This window comes from Scomber scombrus, chromosome 8 (genome assembly GCF_963691925.1).
Source record: "Scomber scombrus chromosome 8, fScoSco1.1, whole genome shotgun sequence".
In the NCBI taxonomy this organism is placed as follows: domain Eukaryota; kingdom Metazoa; phylum Chordata; class Actinopteri; order Scombriformes; family Scombridae; genus Scomber; species Scomber scombrus.
In genome coordinates this window covers 18,642,583-18,661,025 of record NC_084977.1, presented here as the reverse complement: position 1 = coordinate 18,661,025, position 18,443 = coordinate 18,642,583, and the positions used below count along the sequence as shown (strand labels likewise).

At 40.3% G+C, this 18,443-nt stretch overlaps 1 protein-coding gene across 2 annotated transcripts in view; it reads left to right on the top strand.

Moving 5' to 3' along the window:
• The window catches only part of LOC133984287 (arf-GAP with coiled-coil, ANK repeat and PH domain-containing protein 2-like), a 61,371-nt gene that overhangs the window by 28,684 nt on the left and 14,244 nt on the right, over nt 1–18,443 (top strand). For both annotated transcript variants that reach the window (XM_062423487.1, XM_062423486.1), the window contains exons 9-13: nt 1,920–1,994; nt 9,552–9,664; nt 10,180–10,231; nt 11,040–11,140; nt 11,331–11,436. In XM_062423487.1, the coding sequence (XP_062279471.1) occupies nt 1,920–1,994; nt 9,552–9,664; nt 10,180–10,231; nt 11,040–11,140; nt 11,331–11,436 (447 nt within the window). The remainder of the gene's footprint in view (nt 1–1,919; nt 1,995–9,551; nt 9,665–10,179; nt 10,232–11,039; nt 11,141–11,330; nt 11,437–18,443) is intronic.

Sequence of the window (18,443 nt, the reverse complement as noted above, 5' to 3'; positions counted from 1 at the left end):
GCCTCAGGACTGAACACACATGTTGTGAGTGAGTGTATTCATTCAAAGCAACGTTTTGTATCTTTTCCATGAATCACACAGCTTGACATCATAGTATGTATGTGTGTGTAGATCCCAACATATTCTGTGACAGTGAATCACCTTACCTTTAAAATCTTATCTAACTGCACAGTCTCAGATGTTTCATTCTGCTTAAATCTGCCCTGACATGTAAGTCAGGGCAGATTTAAGCAGAAAGACAAGTGATTGACCTAAAAATGTGCTGCTGTGGTCTGTAAGCAGTAAACAGGCAGAATGAAACATCTGAGACTGTGCAGTTAGATAAGATTTTAAAGGTAAGGTGATTCACTGTCACAGAATATGTTGGGATCTACACACACATACAGGTTTGTGGACAGATACAAAGCAGATAGACGGCTCAGACTGGATTGGACTAGTTATTGTGGTTTGACGTCGGAAAACATTTCCCATCTGATGTTATCAGCTTGCCGCTCTGTCGTCCACCCATTTCCTCTCTAAACAAAACAAAAGGCCTGGCTCGCTCACATGCTTTCTCTTTTCTGAATTTGTCAGATAGCTGCATACTCTTCATTGTTTCCAAACTAATATATTATGTGAAAGAAAGCGCACTGAATCTAAGTTAATAAGTAGTTTGTCGTTTTGCTGAACATTGGAGCTATATTATTGGAGCTATTAAAAGCTACAATATAAAAGTTTATGCCTCCAGAAAGGAAGTGAAAAGCTGCTCCCTCCCTCCCCTATCTCATTTGTGAGTGGTTTCTCTGTAACTCATTTGTATGAATTTCCCTTGCACAGCTTGAAGTTGTGGTAAATGACGTCTGTAAAGTCACAAGAGGCATTAGAAAGCAGACGATGAACCCAAATCAACTGTCTATGCTGAAACAACTAATAAGCCGGTTTAAGGGATTCAGGGACTTGAATGCATGCATGAAAAGGGTCAAAGATGCGCTCATAATGAAGAACAAATACTAATTTATTGTTATTTCAATAACAGTTGAAGTCACAAGTTAAATATTGTAGCTTTAGTATTACGAGGTGTCTCAATGGCAACTATTGAGAATTTCTTCAAGCCACAGCTTATTAATATATGTCGAAGAAACAGCACTTAATTTTGGCAATTTGTTAACCTGAAGTTTTGAGTCCTTCTCATCCCTTATTCACATGTATTCTGCACACCCTCCCCTCAGTCATTGAGCTATAATCAGACACTAATGCTTTTGCATCAGGGGCTTGAAACATGCTGATTTGGGTCACATTGAGACAACAAAATATCAAGAGGTAGATCAGGCATATCAGAAGAATTTCACTGCTTTAAGGCAAACTGGCACATTTTTGACATCATGTTATGACCCCCAGCACTTCATTTAAGATCCTTTTTTAATTTGTTGCTTTCTTCTCTGCTCAAAAGAGCCTTTGTTTGCCTCTCTACACGCGATCGTTACTCGCAGGGATGAGGAGAATCAATCATCCCCCCATTCAATTTCACACATGATGAAGTCTCCCTAGCACAGTCCATTTTATTTAGAGGAGAAGGCATGTCTCAATATGAACTATGGAAAAGTTGTTTATTTGCTGGAATCATTTACGCTGTCAAGATTGGAAAGGGAAATAAAGACGCATCGGTGCACATGCACTCACATACACCTTTCAAGTGCAGTTTGAAAGAAGCATCTTTCATTTTAATGGCCCAGTATTAGATTTAATGGCTGTCACCCCACTTTTATCTTTTCACCTGCTTTCTTTGTAATTGTAAGGGAAGTTAAATCAAAAGCAAGAGTGCAACAAGTTCATATTTTGTCTTGAATAATACCTTTAAAGGTTGGTGTATGCTAATTTGAATGAACTGCATGTGACCAGGTGGTTGTATAAGCTTGACTAATCACTTCTGTCTCTTGCAGTTGGACCAGCTGGTGGTGGATGCTGCCAAAGAGAAGAGGGACATGGAGCAGAAACACTCCACCATCCAGCAAAAGGTACACACACACACACTCCCAATATGTTACCTTCTTTACAGTTTTACACAAATAAATGAAACACATGCAAAGTAAAATGGTATTCACACAATTCAAAACATAATTAGGTGAATAAAATCATGAATGACAACATTTTCCTCTTTGTCTCGGCCAAGCAACTTGAAAAACACAGAAAACATAAGCACAGAAACATAAGCACACACACTCACTTACTCAATGTGTGCCCATCATGCCAAGTTACTCCGAGCTAAAGTTTCAGTCTTATAAGTGTTGTAACTTTATGGCTGTTAGATCATCTTGCTCCTGGTCACAAAGCTTTTCTTATTGCACTCAAGCCTCTTTCCATTAAAAGTAAACCTTCAGCACTCTGTTGGGATCTTGTAGGACTTACCTTCTACCCCACATCAAGGTGCCCTTAGCCCCCTAATCACAACGTCCTTTGCCTTCATCACAGCTCACCTGCACTGGACTCACTGACTTGCTTGTGCTACTGTAGAGCAGAGAGAGAAAAGAAAACTAAGTACACTAACTACTAATTATTAATCACTTTGGGCTATTTAAGCTATAATTAAAAGTCAATTCTACTCAAGGGAGCATTGATATACCTATGCTATTTATTTCAACCATTTATTGTTCATTTTGTCATTTGAGTGAATGGAGGTAGTACTCCGCCCTCAGGTGTAAAGTGATCTCTAAGAATGATCTCAGCCACACGCCCATGCATTATGGACGGCTGACGGAAACCCATTTCCAAACAAACAAGGTTGAGTTTCAGTATGCTCCCAGCTCTGCTCAGCATGCCTGTCAGCCACTATGTATACCCAATGAGTCACATTTTTTGATATATCACATGTATACTATGACAGTATGTTGCATTCCAGGGTGCACCAGAAGTTTTGGCAGGAAACACTTCAAATTTTACTGATATTTCCTAATCTTCTAAAAGCATTTTTGCCCCAAGTCTGTAAATTGTCGACATTTATCTATGAACCTTCAACAGAATAAAAAGTTAAGTAGGATATGGGTGGTAAATTGCCCTTAGCTTTCATTGTACATCACACAGCATCATAAACTCCAGACAACATCTGCCAGTTCTGCACCCAGCTGTTGTCTGCTGGGCTTCTATTAATTCGTCTGCCCGTCAGTGACGTTCATTTCAGTCTCCAACTGTGTACAAATATGTTACTAGCAGTCCTTCTGTGGTTTCTTTTGATTTTCTGTCATTTATTATTTTTTATTAATTTTATGTGTCTGCATTCTCTGTCTGCATTTTTTCTGTCCTGCCCCCCCCCCCCCCTTTCTCTCCTCTCTCTTGCTCGGATGGTACGCGAGCCAATTTCCACTTGTCCTTGAGCACCTATCCTCCACCTCCCCTCCCTCAGTTTATCTAGAAGCTATTTTTATGTTGTCTCGCTTCCACTGCTCTCCCTGTCCTACCTTTTAATACATACTCCTAACCAGCTGTCTCTTCTTCTTCTTCTCTTTTTTCCCCCTCTCTTCTTCTTCTTCTTCTCACTTCAGGCTGCTCTGCAGGTAAGCTGTGTTACTCTTCCTTTTCCCACCTTGCCTGTTATTTCTGGCATGCCTGCATGCTTGAATAGATACTGTACACTTTGCTTTTTACTACTTGGGCTGCACCTCTGCAGCACATGCCATTTGTTGAGAGATGAGTGAGCTGGTTAATCACAAGATTAAGCTGACAACATGCGTGATATGATGCAGTGTAATAGATTCATGTTGTCATGCGTGCTCTTGTGCAATTTGCACATTCATTAATCACGTTAAGGCTGTTTTGATACCACAGTGCCTTATAGCACGTGACTTTCCGTGACTGGATTTGTGCTCGGTTGAGTTAATTTCCCTACAGATGTTAAATAAAAATGAAGTGGCTTACTTAAGGAAGAAGGCCAGTCTTCATCACATTTCTTTTCAGTTACTCTGTAAAGGTTTCCAGATGACTGAAATGGAGCATGCAGATAGATGTCAGTATGGATAATATGTTACAGATTGTGCTTGCATATTAAAATATATAGTTTCCCAAGTCAAAGTGCCCAAATATAATTGAATCAGATATTAGACTGCCACACTTCCCTGGCGGGCTTAAAGTGAATGACCAGTTTCAGGGTTCAGTATCACATGCTCACTTTGCCAAGGATTGAATGTGTGGCTTTTGGGTTACAATACTCTCTGGCTCTCTGACCCATTACACTATATATAATACATTGCACACACAAATTAAATGTAGTATATTTCTTTCTCTAGGACTTTTTGCAGCAACATTGACAGAATCACTCCCCTCCTACCCAAATTTCATTGTTGGTAGTCACATTATTTTGTGATCTAGGTCATGTACTCTTGGTGTCATCCTCATTACTGAGACGGAGGGGTGTTGTATTCCTGAGATGGACTAGATATTTACATTTTAAAAACAGCCATCTGCGAAAGTGCTGAATTGTTGCTATTCATTTACATATTGGTGCGATTTTTGCACATGTCCAGTTCATGTGTACTTGGACATAAACCCCTCCTTCTATCATTGCATTGTATTGTATCATTGTAACTGTACTCTACAGTTAAGGTGGGGTCCTGCAGTTATGTTTAGTATGCTATCTATCTGCTTGTGTGCATTATTCAGCAGTAACATTGTGACCACAGGGCATGGCAGTGGCAGTGTCACAGTGCTGCAGGGACAGAGAGGAGCTGCTGACATGAATATTTTCACGTCTTACAGTCGTACACACTTGATGCTTTTTTTCCTATTTATTTATATATTTTTATTTTTAGACGGTGTGATTAAAGGATTGGTTAGTTTAGTATGATAGAGGCAGATGAGAGAGTGAGGGGAAAAGCTGAGGACGCGGCTGTTACATTGAAGTCAGTATAAATGTTTGATGCCTGAGCTCCTCTACATGATCTGCTTGTTTATTCTAAGTCACACTAACATCAGACACACACACACACACACACACACACACACACACACAGGTGACCTTCGCTTTAGAGCATGAGGCCTCAGGAGGAGGAGCAGCAGAGGCTGTGACGAAACTTTTGACAGACACCGGCAGATGAGCTGTGAGTTTGTTAGAATACAAGCCTACGCTGCTTAGAGTATCAGACGGTCATTGAGATGCTGCATGGGGAGACTTTGAGATAGCGAAGACCCGTCAGCCTCACGGGGAAACACACGCACACTCACACACACACACACACACATATACAAGGTCACACATGCTCCGCATAATTGTCAGAAAATGAAGATTTTCAGCCGTTTCCACTACGTTTGGTATCTGGTGAGTGAACCTAAGATTGAAAGATGGAGATAGAATGTGTGTGTCCATGTGCTCGACTGTGTCTCTGTGTCCATGGCTATTTATAGAATGTAATAGTCTGCGTTATTGTTTGTGCTTCTTCGGGGTGAGCATTTTCTTGTATGTACACAACTTTTTTTATTTTGACAGATCCATGATATCTAAAATTCCTTTTGTCACAACAAGGAAGTACGTATTTCTTTTCTCTCTTATGTTGTTCTTTTGGTGTGTGTGATGTTTTAGGAGGTGACGGAGATCCAATCTTTACCAGACTACCGCAACTTTTGTGCTTGGAGGTCGACCGTACGTAGAGTCACCGCATTGATTTCTATCTGACTTCCGTTTTGTAACCCTACCGTCTTTCATCTCCTCTCCTTTCCTGCACACGCTAAGAGACTGCATTGCAGTGGTTGTGTAGATGATTGCACCTATGTCTGTTATCCTCATTTTAGAGTGGTACACATGCATTAATGTTGATGTGTCCTGATTATGCTGCATGATTTATTTTGATGCCTCATTGTTGATGCCAGTGTCTGCAACAGTGTACGCTGGTTGTTGGTTTGATGTCAGTGAGTGTTTTGCTGCTCTGCAGATGATTGTCACTTTTTGGCTTGATGGTTGATATATCATCATTTCTCTGTTGTCAGGTGAAAACCTTCTGTCTCTAAAATGTATCAGGAATCAACAACTAAGAAAACAGCCCGCCCGAAAACAAAACAATGAGAATGGTTTCCCAGGCCCAGCTGCTTACAGAAATTTCTCAACCCATAGTTGAAACAAGACACCAAGAAAGGTTTTCACATGACAGCAACAGTGTGGCACTGTATGTGTTTGAGTCTTCCTCAGTCTTAATTAGGGACTGTTTATGGTTGTTTGGATATTTGTGTCCGTGTGTATACATGTGTGAGTAAATGCACACATGCATCAAAGTGGTTGGTGTCGTGTTTTCCTGGCCTAAGCTGAGTAAGGGACAGTTTTCTTAATTAGTCATCAATCACATCATTGCTGAGGTTTTAACACACATCGAATCAGACTGTTTTTCTGTACATTGTTAGCTCAAATATTGTAGTAATTAGGACAGTTGTGAGAGTAGTGAGGCTGCTGAGGTTCATTTTATAGGTGATTTGTTGAATGTCCAGACGGTAGTTTCCATTGTATTTCTATTCAGAAGCTTAGAGACACATTTTGTTCCTCTTGTGCAACCAAAATAACCCCAGTTGTCCCTGGGTATGTCATGCTGGAAAATTGCGTTCGCCTCAGTGTGTGTGTGTGTGCATGTGTGTGTGAAACTATGGTATCATAGGACTTAGGGGATTTAATTTGTGAAGTTCTTGCTCAGGTTACACTTTAAGGTCCAAGCAATGAGAGGGGATGTGTATGCACAGATACATACAACGTACATTCATGCAATAGAAGTTAATCCTTCTTGAAGTAATGATGAAGCAAACATTGTTCACACTTGAAGAGTCTGACAAAAACTTAATGGTTTAACTTTTACATTTAAATGAACATCTGTTACATTCAAGCCCTTGATAAACATGTTCACACAACATTGACTAAGCCTATCACCACCAGATAAATCTTTCTGTATATCACAGTATATCTGAGTTTTTATTGTTTGTGTCAGGTTTGACGTTCCTGCACTAGCCGGATGAATGCGTGATTGCAGACTTCTGCCAGCTGAGCTGGTTAATTTCTGTTTAGCTCTCTGCTAACTTGAAAAAGGATAAAGTAAATTAATTCAGCGGCTCTTCTAGACTTTCCAAATGTTATCGGACCAAATAGATAAAATTCTGACAATGAGTCGACTCATTTCCCGGGGGTGTGATACTCGAAACGATTTAATCATCGCCACAACATTAGTGATGGAGTAGGCTACGGTGGAGCCTACTCCACCGTAGTAACCATGTGTCAACAGTGTTTTTGTAATTATTCTCACTGCCAGACGGGGGAGACAAAAGTCCCACAGTCCTGCTTTAAGATTTCTTATGTCAAACTACTATGTCCAATATTATATGTTTGAGTGCACTGAGAGAGTGGTATCATACCCAGTTGCAAGAACATCTTCTTTGTCGGAAAAGGAAAATCTGATTTTCAGGACTGGTTCAAAATACAACTTGTGAAACATCACACAGAGGAACCTTTCATAGTTTCCTCCACTGAGAATAAAGATAGAGTCCATAGATTTCCAATCTGTCTGCTCTTATGTGCATGTACAGCATGGTTGCTTTCCAGCAAGAAAACAGGAAATAGTCATTGTCACCACCTGCTGAAAGACTGAGGTCATTTCCTTTCAGCACACAGAACTATCAGTGTTGACATACTTTACTTTACTTAGTGCACTGTAGGTTAATCTGTGGTGTGTTTTTGTTATTCTGTAGTCTCTTCCAGATTCAAAACAAATTGAATCTGGAAGACAAATAATTAATTAATAAAACAAATAATTTTACTACATAATCATAAATATTTTAAAATGTGTTATAAACTAATACCTAACAATTTCAATGACATAATGACAAGATGTTGGTTAACTTATATGCTTATAAATGCTTGTGAAAAAACTGCACTGCTCTTGCACTAAGTCAAACCTTCACAGCATACAGTAAATAAATACTCCTCTGAAGATTGGAGCTCATTTTAATGTAGCTGTTGGGGTGATGCAGCCATTTGATCAGAGCACTGTGTCTGATTGGTTTCACAGTGGAGGATCAGGTGAGTCAGTCTTGTCAGAGTCAGAGGAAGACTCTGGAAGAATCTGTAACCGACCTAGATATTGAGCTGTAATTGGTTGAGGAGACAGTGACTCTCTGTGTAAATTGACTCCAAAAGGACGCGAACACACACACACACACACACGTGCACATGTATGCATCACGGTGTTCAATGTCACTTGAAGCCACGAAAGCTTGGAGGGTGCTGGAAAGTGTGGCAGCAGCTCAGGTAGTTAAAGCTAGACTGGCCACAGGGACAGTCCCATGACAACACTTCAGATTGAGTTACAGCAGCGGGCGTTACTATGAGCTACAAGTTTTCTATGGTTGATGTTAAGAGAGAAAGACAGGATGCATGAAAGCTCAACTAACTCTTTGTAGGACAATAACAGGTGTAGACAAGCAAATAAAAACTTTATAATGCTATTTCTCAGTGCAGGTTTTCTAAATTAAATTGTTAACGTAGCAACAGTGGTTTGCGCTGAAGATTATGGGTTCATAAAATAAAAAAAATGCAGAGTTAAGTGAGGTTACTAGACCTCTGCAGCCCAGTCCTCATCTGTGCTTGAGGCTAGTAGCTCTGATGCCCTACATTAGCCGTGACTAGCATAACACACCCGAATCCCGAATCAACCAAATTATGCCCAGTCACGTTAAATTGGATTGAGAAAAAATAAGAATGTGTTTTTAAAAAATTATATCACTGCTGCATTGATTTTGATTTTTTAACCTGTTCATTGTAAATCCAACAATCTTATAGAAGTACAATGATAGATTTAGATTAGTGAAGTACTTTTTAAAGAATTGATTATGGTTGTATAATTTCGTGCAAGCAAACCAATAATGGAAAACTGGGTATGGTGGGTCTCGACCCTTTAATGCTAAATATATAGCCTTTGAGTATTTTCATTATTCCTTTTATTACATCTTATGTTTAGGTCTTGCTCACAGAAACACAGAAACAAAGTGTTGTATATTCATGTTGTTGGCTGTGTATTGTATTGTGTATATGAAAAAACCGGTAGGTCCTCCTTGGATATGTTAATTTTCCTTGTTTGTTACACTTGTAATTTGACTTAGAACTGAATTACCTTCAAAGACAGAGAGAAATGAAACCGATGTTGAAGCCTTGAAACCCTCAAGACAAATCTCATATAACTCAACATTAGAAGGTTCTCCACTGTTTGGTTTGATGTACTGTGTATTTAATCTTCCTTCTTTGGGCATGCATACAATCTATTGAAATAGATTATAACTCTGCAAACATCATTTGCATCTTGTGTGGTTCTTGGTGTGAAACATTATTTATGTCAGCGTGAGCAGCAGCTGTGCAGCATTGCTCAGTGTAAGGTCACTTAACACAACTTATGTTACGTGGCTTTGGGGAAAAGTGCAGAGTCACTCATCACCCCAGAAAAAAATCAGTAGTACCAAAAGATTGTGTAGAAAAAAATAGATTTTAACATTGTCATTGTTTTCTCTCTTCTGTTTTTTTCTTTCTCTCTCTTTTTTGTCTTGTTTGTCACTGTCTTATTCAGGACTTTTCGAATGACGACACCAAGCTGGAGTACAATGTGGATGCAGACAATGGCATCGCCATGGAGGGTTATCTGTTTAAGAGGGCCAGCAATGCCTTTAAGACATGGAATAGGTACGACAGAGCCAGTTCAAATAACATAGTTATGAACACAATAGAAATAAGAAATGGCTTTAGTGAGCTGATTATGGATTTAAGGAGGAAGGTATGATCATTTAAATTTAGATTAGAGATATCAATTGTGCAGTTATTTTAATACCTCAGCAAGTACCTTCAAATTAGTTTGATAAGGAATTTCCTTTCAGAATTTCAGAAGCGTGTAATTGCTAAAGCTCAATATCAATAAAATTCCAGAAAAAAAGAACATACTTATTAATTTAAACTTTAATTAAGTATTTTTCTTTTGTGAAGAGTTTTTAAGAAAGCAGTGCTCATACAACATGCTTTACAGAGTTTAAATACAGTCTGCTCTGACACAAGTCGCCTCTTAAATCAGTTAATCTATTTGTCAGCTCTCCGTCTCTCATTCACACTAAAAGAATGTGAAAGCAAGTTATTTTAGGAGCATTGCTGGCAATTGCATGTGACTTGTTTTTTTGTTTTCCAACGAACTTGTGATCTCCTTTCAGGCGTTGGTTCTCCATCCAAAACAATCAGCTAGTTTACCAGAAGAAATTTAAGGTATGTCAAGTGACTCCCTGACACCGACCACGATCAAATATGCATGTGTTTGCCCTCCAGCACAAATATCCCAACATGTATTTTTAACAGGATGTCTTCTCCTCAAGTAGTGGAAGTGGTAGCCCTCAAAACAGAATTTTAGTGCAGGACAAACCACAGCTGTATGTGACTGTGTTTTTTTTGTGTTAATGGGTTTACATACCTGGCACAATATAGAGATATATCTGTACTGTATAACTGAAGAAAAAAGAAAAAAGGCTATATTGCCTAAGTGCCACATATAACTTTTTCATTATTTCAAGAGCAGTTGAACAACAACAGCTAGCAGCTTTATCATGCTCTTCTTTGCACTGGTGCTGGCACAGTATTGAAAACATTTGTACAAAACTGTGGTCAAATATCGTTGATTTAAGCACACATAAGCCCCACTGAGTCATGCCTCTCATGAGCATTTCCGCTGAGCTCTCATAGGAGGGAATAACCACACTGACCCATGAAAAAAATCTGCATTGTTAGTGAGAAACTCGTTACGGTTAGCAACCAACTGATTATTTGATTAAAAACACATGGTCAGCATTTAGATATGGAGATTTTTTGATGCTTGTTTCGTCTGTGAATACACTTTCAATTTTGCAACGGAGAAATGGTTTGTAAAAGATGTGAACAGCTGAAGAAAGATGCTTATTGCTGTTTGCGCAAAACTCAAGAGACATCAGGAACAGATGTTTACATGTTTCAACTGGATAGGAATTGAGCAGTTGTGTGGTAATTATTGTTTTTAACCAAAGCTGCTGTTATTTCCCCTCAGGACAACCCTACAGTGGTGGTAGAAGACCTGAGGCTATGTACAGTCAAACATTGTGAGGATATAGAGCGTCGCTTCTGTTTCGAGGTGGTGTCACCTACTAAGTAAGTACACAAACACACACACACACACACACACTTTTGGGTCATTAAAACATCTTCTAGAAGTGTACCTGCCTCCTACTGCATGCTCAGACACAAACATACAACACACACACACACACTCACACACACACTCATACACCCACTTACATTCAACAGATGGCAGCGGTGTGATGCATGTTTGTCCCAACAGGAGCTGTATGATGCAAGCGGACTCAGAGAAGCTGCGACAGGCCTGGATCAAAGCGGTCCAGAACAGCATCGCCACCGCCTTCCGTGACAAGGGAGATGAGGGCGAGGTATAAACCAAACACAGTGACACTTCATGGACGGTGTGAAAGATTCACATACATAGATAAGAAACAAATTATAGGTAATACACAGACAAACCACAAAGGAGGTGGCAAACTGAAATGGCATTAAAACATTTTTTTAAAAGAAAAAATCAGGGAAACAAAGTATGATGAGCAAATTCTATGAATTTTGTTCGTCACTTCTTAAGAATACAGCAAGGTATATAGTATGTGTGTATGTGTATATATATATATATATATATATATATATATATATATATGTGTATATATATATATATATATATATATATATATATATATATATATATATGTGTATGTGTATATATATATATATATATATATATATATATATATATATATATATGTGTATATATATATATATATATATATATATATATATATATATATATATATATGTGTGTATATATATATATATATATATATATATATATATATATATATATATATATATGTGTGTATATATATATATATATATATATATATATATATATATATATATATATATGTGTGTATATATATATATATATATATATATATATATATATATATATATATATGTGTGTATATATATATATATATATATATATATATATATATATGTGTATATATATATATATATATATATATATATATATATATATATATGTGTATGTATATATATATATATATATATATATATATATATATATATATATATATATATATATATATATATATATATATTCACAAATACATATACATACAGTGTAGGTTCCTAATCAATGAAGCCATGAGCTTGACGCTCTCCTACCTCGTAACATCCACTTCAAAGGCAAAAGAAAAACTCCACACGATTCTTTCGTTCCTTTTCATTGTTTACTCCAAAAATAAAGCAAGATACAATCCAGCATGATGAAAATAAAAAAGGCCAGAGCAAAATATCTAGAAAATACTGAGTAAATGCAGAGGTAAAGGCAGAGGTAAAGGCAGAGGTCAAAAAACTGTGTGGCTCCACTCCATGACGACTGACCTGACTGACTGCTGCACATGAAAAACGCACACACGTATCAATCCGCATTAAAGGTTACATGTGCGATTTTTTAACCTCTAAACATCCACACATTTTAAGTGAAATGAATTAAATAGTAACTTATTAATATTAACTGTTCACCTGTAAATGATGTAAATAACCCATTTTTATCATAATTAACAACAACCTCTTCTTAAATGTAAACTTAAATTATTATCCAAATACTAATCAACCAAAAATAGCATTTAGGCTCCTATATTACCGGCCCCTAATTGTTATCAATGTCCTTGAAACAATTACTCCAAAAGTGTCAACTTAAATTAAAGGAGCCTGAATAACATTTATTATAACACATTTATAACATCACTTTTTGAAAGACGCTTGCTGTTCTTAGTCCCATTGAAGATGAGATCTTCATAACAGTCCATCAGTTATCCTCTGATTCCTGAAGAAGACAAAGCTTTGTTATAGGGCGACAAAGCTCGTTGGTCTTGGTCTTCACTTTAACCTGACGAACAAGCCCGTTGCCATCAGGAAAAGTCTCCACAATCCTTCCAAGTGGCCAGGAATTTCTGGGTGACGTATCGTCCACGATCAACACTACATCGCCGACACAGAAGTTTCTTCCAGGTGAAGACCATCGCTGACGTTCTTGGAGCTGTGTCAGATATTCTTTGCACCAGCGCTTCCAGAAGACATCCGCGAGGTACTGAATCTGTCTCCATCTGCGATTAACGTATTGGTCATCCTTATCAAATACTCCTGGTGGTAACTCGGGTTTGACTTTGAGCAACAACAGGTGGTTGGGTGTGAGGGCCTCTAAATCGTAGAGGTCTGTTGATGCCTTTGTGATGGGCCTGCTGTTTATGACCGCCTCAGCTTCACAAAGTAAGGTATGGAGACCCTCTTCGTCCAACAATTGCTCCTTAACTGTGATGTTCAAGATTTTTCTGACTGAACGGATTAACCGCTCCCAGCTCCCTCCGTGGTGAGAACCTGCCGGCGGGTTGAAGTTCCACTGAACACCTCTCTGCTGCAGGTGTTTCTCAATCCTGCTGGTGTTCCATTCCTTGATCGATTTCCTCAACTCACTGTCGGCTGACCGAAAGTTGGTTCCATTATCTGAATACATCTCTCTGACTTGTCCTCTTCTGGCAAGGAATCTTCTGATTGCGTTAAGACAGGCATCGGTGTCGAGTGATGATGCAACTTCCAGATGCACGGCTCGTATAGCAAGACATGTGAAGATAACGCCGTATCTCTTTACTTGGACTCTTCCTCTTTTCACTAGGAACGGACCGAAGTAGTCGACGCCGACTCTTGTAAAAGGAGGATCGTCTGGCAGGACCCTGCATGTAGGTAGATCTGCCATGAGCTGCTTGCCTGCGGCTCCATGTAGTCTTTTACAGACAACGCACTTGGACAGGAACCTTCTGATGGCTCCATTGGCTCCAGGGATCCAGAATCGCTGCCGTAGCTGAGCCAACATGTGATTCCTTCCAGCGTGAGCTGTAATGTCATGAATGTGTCTTAACACAAGCCTTGTGAAATGTGAATCCTTAGGCAAGATGGCTGGCTGCTTGGAGTTATCAGGCATCGCCGCGCGGCTCAACCTTCCGCCGACTCTCATAACTCCATCTTGGAGTACTGGATTCAACTTAAAGAGTGAGCTACTTTTCTTTACTCTTTGATGCTCCTTTAACGCAGCCAAATCTTCTTTGAAACTTCGCTTCTGACAATACTTCACAATTTCTGTTTCTGCTTCAGTCAAGTCGTCACAAGTCAGATACTTTCCTTTAACGGCTTTCTTGAATTCCGTCATCCTGCTTTCTCCGTCTACTGCTTGTAGTTCCTTTCTCTTTTCCTTTAGCTCTTTCAGTAAATCCTTAAGTTTCAGAAACCATCCCACAACACGCTTCAACGCTGTCCAGGAAGAGTAGTGGTTCATCCACTGATCCATGGAATCCTCGAGCTCTTGTGCCTGAATGACATGCACTTGAGTCACTCTTTTGACCTCTGGGTCGTTGATATCCAGCATGCCAGGATCTGGATTTTTAGGCCACTGGTCTTGTGAGCTGAGCAAGAAACTTGGTCCTGAAAGCCAGCTCTCATTTTTCAAAAACGCTTCCACAGTCTGTCCTCTTGAGACGAGATCAGCGGGATTCAGAGTGGTGTTGATGTATCTCCACTGAGATGTCTGAGAGTGATCCAGGATTGCTGAAACCCTGTTTGCAACGAACGTCTTGAATCTGGTGCTCTCACTGTTCAAGTACTTTAGCACAGCCGTGCTATCGGTCCAAAAGATCGATTTATGAAGCTCCAACTCAAGCTCTTTCCTCAGAAGCTTGTCCATTTTTATTGCGACTGTGGCCGCAGTCAATTCCATCCTGGGAATAGTCGGGGACTTCAAGGGCGCGACCCTTGTCTTTGCCAGGATCAAGATGGATTGAGTTTCACCAGCTGAAAAGCGCAGCAGTAAGTAGGTTGTGGTTCCGTAGGCATCTTCACTCGCGTCAGCAAAGTGATGAAGCTGCGCGAAGACTGGCGCACCAAACTGCTTCGACTTGACACATCTGTCAATTCCAAATTTCTCAAGCTGTGGCAAACTTGAGATCCACTTATTCCAACTTTTGACCACAGTGTCTGGCAGGTCTTCGTCCCAGTTATACTTCTGCCGACATAAATCCTGCAGGATTCTTTTCGCGGGCAATATTACTGGAGCGAGAAAGCCCAGCGGATCAAAAATCGAACTGACCAAGGAAAGCAGGCCTCTCCTAGTGTGTGGTCGATCTTTGAGGTTGATCTTGAACCTGAACTGATCTGATTCGGCACACCACTGGATGCCCAATGCTCTCTCCATTGGCAGATTGTCCTCATCTAAGTCCAGATCTTGAAACCCTTGAGCTCTTTCCTCTTCCGGGATTGAGTTAAGCAGCTTCCTGTTGTTGCTTGACCACTTTGTCAGTCGGAATCCTCCTTTTGCCAACATGCTTCTCAACTCAGCGCACAGAGTGATGGCTGTATCTTCATCAGAAGCCGACTTAAGACAGTCGTCTACATAAACATTTTTCCTAACTGTTTTAGCCGTCTCTTGTCCAAACTCCTCTGCAAAATCTGTTGCACATTTCTGAAGTGCAAAGTTGGCGACACTTGGCGAAGATGTTGCGCCGAAGATATGGACCAGCATCTTATGTTCAACGAGATCCAGCTCATAGTTGCCGTCGGGCCACCATAGAAATCTGAGGAGATCTGTGTCTTCGTTACTCACTCTGACTTGGTGGAACATGGCCTCCACGTCAGCCATGACCGCCACAGCCTCCTGGCGGAACCTCATGAGGACCCCGACCAGCGAGCTTGTAAGGTCCGGACCCTGTAGGAGCTGCTGGTTTAATGACATTCCTCGGAAGCTTGCGCCACAGTCAAACACGACGCGCAACTTCTGCTTGGTTGGATGTCTGACTCCATGGTGAGGCAGATACCACGTTCGCCCCTCAGCAGGTTCACGCTCATCACCATCAAGCTTCACTGCGTAACCTTTCTTGAGCAGGTCGTCCATGAAAGCCACGTATTCTCCATAGAACTTGCCGTCTTTTGAGAACCTCTTCCGTAAGTTCAATGCAAATTGCTCCGCAACTGCTCTGTTGTTCGGCATGCACAAACATTTCTTCCTCACTGGAAGACAAACGTCGTAATGACCGTCTTTAAGTACAGCAGACTGTGACACCATGTTGATAAACTGATGGTCATCTTTAGACATTTCGATGTCTTCGTCTTGTCCAGCATCAGGAAAGTCCTGCTTGAATTGTAGCTGCCAGAGCTCTTCAAGCTTGGCTACTGAGATTCTGTTTGCAGTAATTCCTGTCAGTGTGTTTGCCTCCACCATGTCACTTCCACCTCTGAGTGGTCCGTTCACTGTCCAGCCTAATATAGTCCTGACGGCGTATGGTCCATTGTCCACGCTGTTGACCACTTGAAGCGGCTCCATCGCCTTGGGAACATTTGCTCCTATGAGCAATCCAACTTCTGCTTGGATAGTGGGGATTTTCACCTCCTTTAGGTGGGGCCAACTGTCAATATCCTCTTGACGGGGAATATTGTCCTTAGCCACGGGAATGTCCTTTTGTGAATACACCTCAGAAAGTTCAACAAACTGGTTGCTGTCCAAACTGTTGATCTCCAAACCAGCCACAATGCGCGTGTTCACGATCGATTCATTCCCCATAGTTCGCAATGAGATGCTTACATTGCGTCCATTCATGTTCAGTTGGTTTATCAGGGACTCTGTAGCGAAAGTAGCTGAGCTACCGGGATCCAAAAACGCATACGTTGTCACTGCTTTGGTTCCTTTTTGTGCCTTGACACACACTGGAATGATCGAAAGAACACAATCGTCTTTACCGGCCCCTGTGACTCCAAAAGCCGTTTGTACAAGGGCACTAGAAACAGATTGCTGTTCACAATAGTCCTTTCCTGCTTCTTCTCTTGAGTCTTTGATGATAATGTGCAATGGTGTGGGATGCAGTCTGGAGCATTCTTCACATTGAAGTTTCTGTTTGCAGCTGCTGCTCATATGACCATGCTTTAAACATGCAAAACACAAACCTTTGCTCCTCAAGAAACCAGTCTTGTCTTTATGTTGCTTGCTCTTGAATTTCTTGCAAACTGTGAGACTGTGTTGCTCTCCAGTACAATAAACACAAGGTTTGCTGAAACTGTCGACTGAGACAGGTTGTGTTTTTGCTACTGTCTGTTTTTCATTTTCCATCCTGGGAGGCACAACGACTGTTGTGAACACTTTTCTTGACTTGAATGTATCTGAGTATTGTGGTTTCGGTTTCTGTTTTACAGGATCTTTCGTGTTTATTGTGTTTTCCTTTATGTTTCCATAGAGTGGATGCAGAAGATACTTAACTTGATGATTCACAAAGTCAACAAAATCCTTGAACTTAACTCTTTTCTTTGTTCTTTCTTGCAGGTCGCAAGCGGATTTTCTCCAAGACTCCTTGAGCTTATATGGAAGTTTGTTTGCCAGTACCTTTATATTAGCTGTGTTGTCCAAGTCTTCCATGTAGCTAATATCTGTCATTGTGTTAGAGCAGCCTGTTAGGAACAATGCGAAGGATTGAAGCGAAACTCCATCTTCTGGCTTGATTGTGGGCCAATCCAAAGCCTCTTTTATGTATGCTTCCGCTATCTTGAACTCATCACCAAAGAACTCCTTTAACATTTGTTTTGCTTTAGTATATCCTGCCGAAGACTCCATGTGGATGCAGCTCTTAACCAACTCGTGTGGTTGTCCACTTGTATACTGTAGCAAAAATTGAAGACGATCACGATTGTCACCTGTGCGGCCTTCAATCCCGTGTTCAATGGCCCTAATAAAGGAGTTGTATTCCAGTGGGTCTCCTGTAAATGTTTGGATCTTCAGATCAGGAAGTCGAGATGCTTTGTGACTCTTCACGAGATACTCTGTCACGTTGGCTTGCTGAGAGATGGCTTGGCATAGCCCATCGAGCACTGGTCCCTGTGGGTCTTTAATTTCAGTCTTTGGTGCAGACGTAACCAATTGATCAGTTGCTGCTGGAGTATTTTGTTTAATCCTGGGTGCTGGTAAGGTGGGTCTTGATAGTGGTTGAACGGTGGGTTTTGTGTCTGTTTTACCATCCTTATCATAAGTTTTAACTGTGCTACTATCTTCTTGTACGTTCTCATATTTTTGTAAGACCTCCATTTTAGCATCAGACTCAGCCAGTGCAGTTTGCATTGCATGCATTTCTTTTCTAGCTTTTATTGAAGCTTCGATTCTTTTTTGTTGGGCCTCTCGCTGCTTTTCTTCAGCTTGAATTTGAGCCTCCCTGCATTTTTTCTCTGCATGCCAGTCTGCTTCTTCCTGCTCTATTGCCAGTTTCTCCCGTAAAGCTGCAGCCTTTGCTCTTAATGATGCTTGCTCCATTTCCGCCTT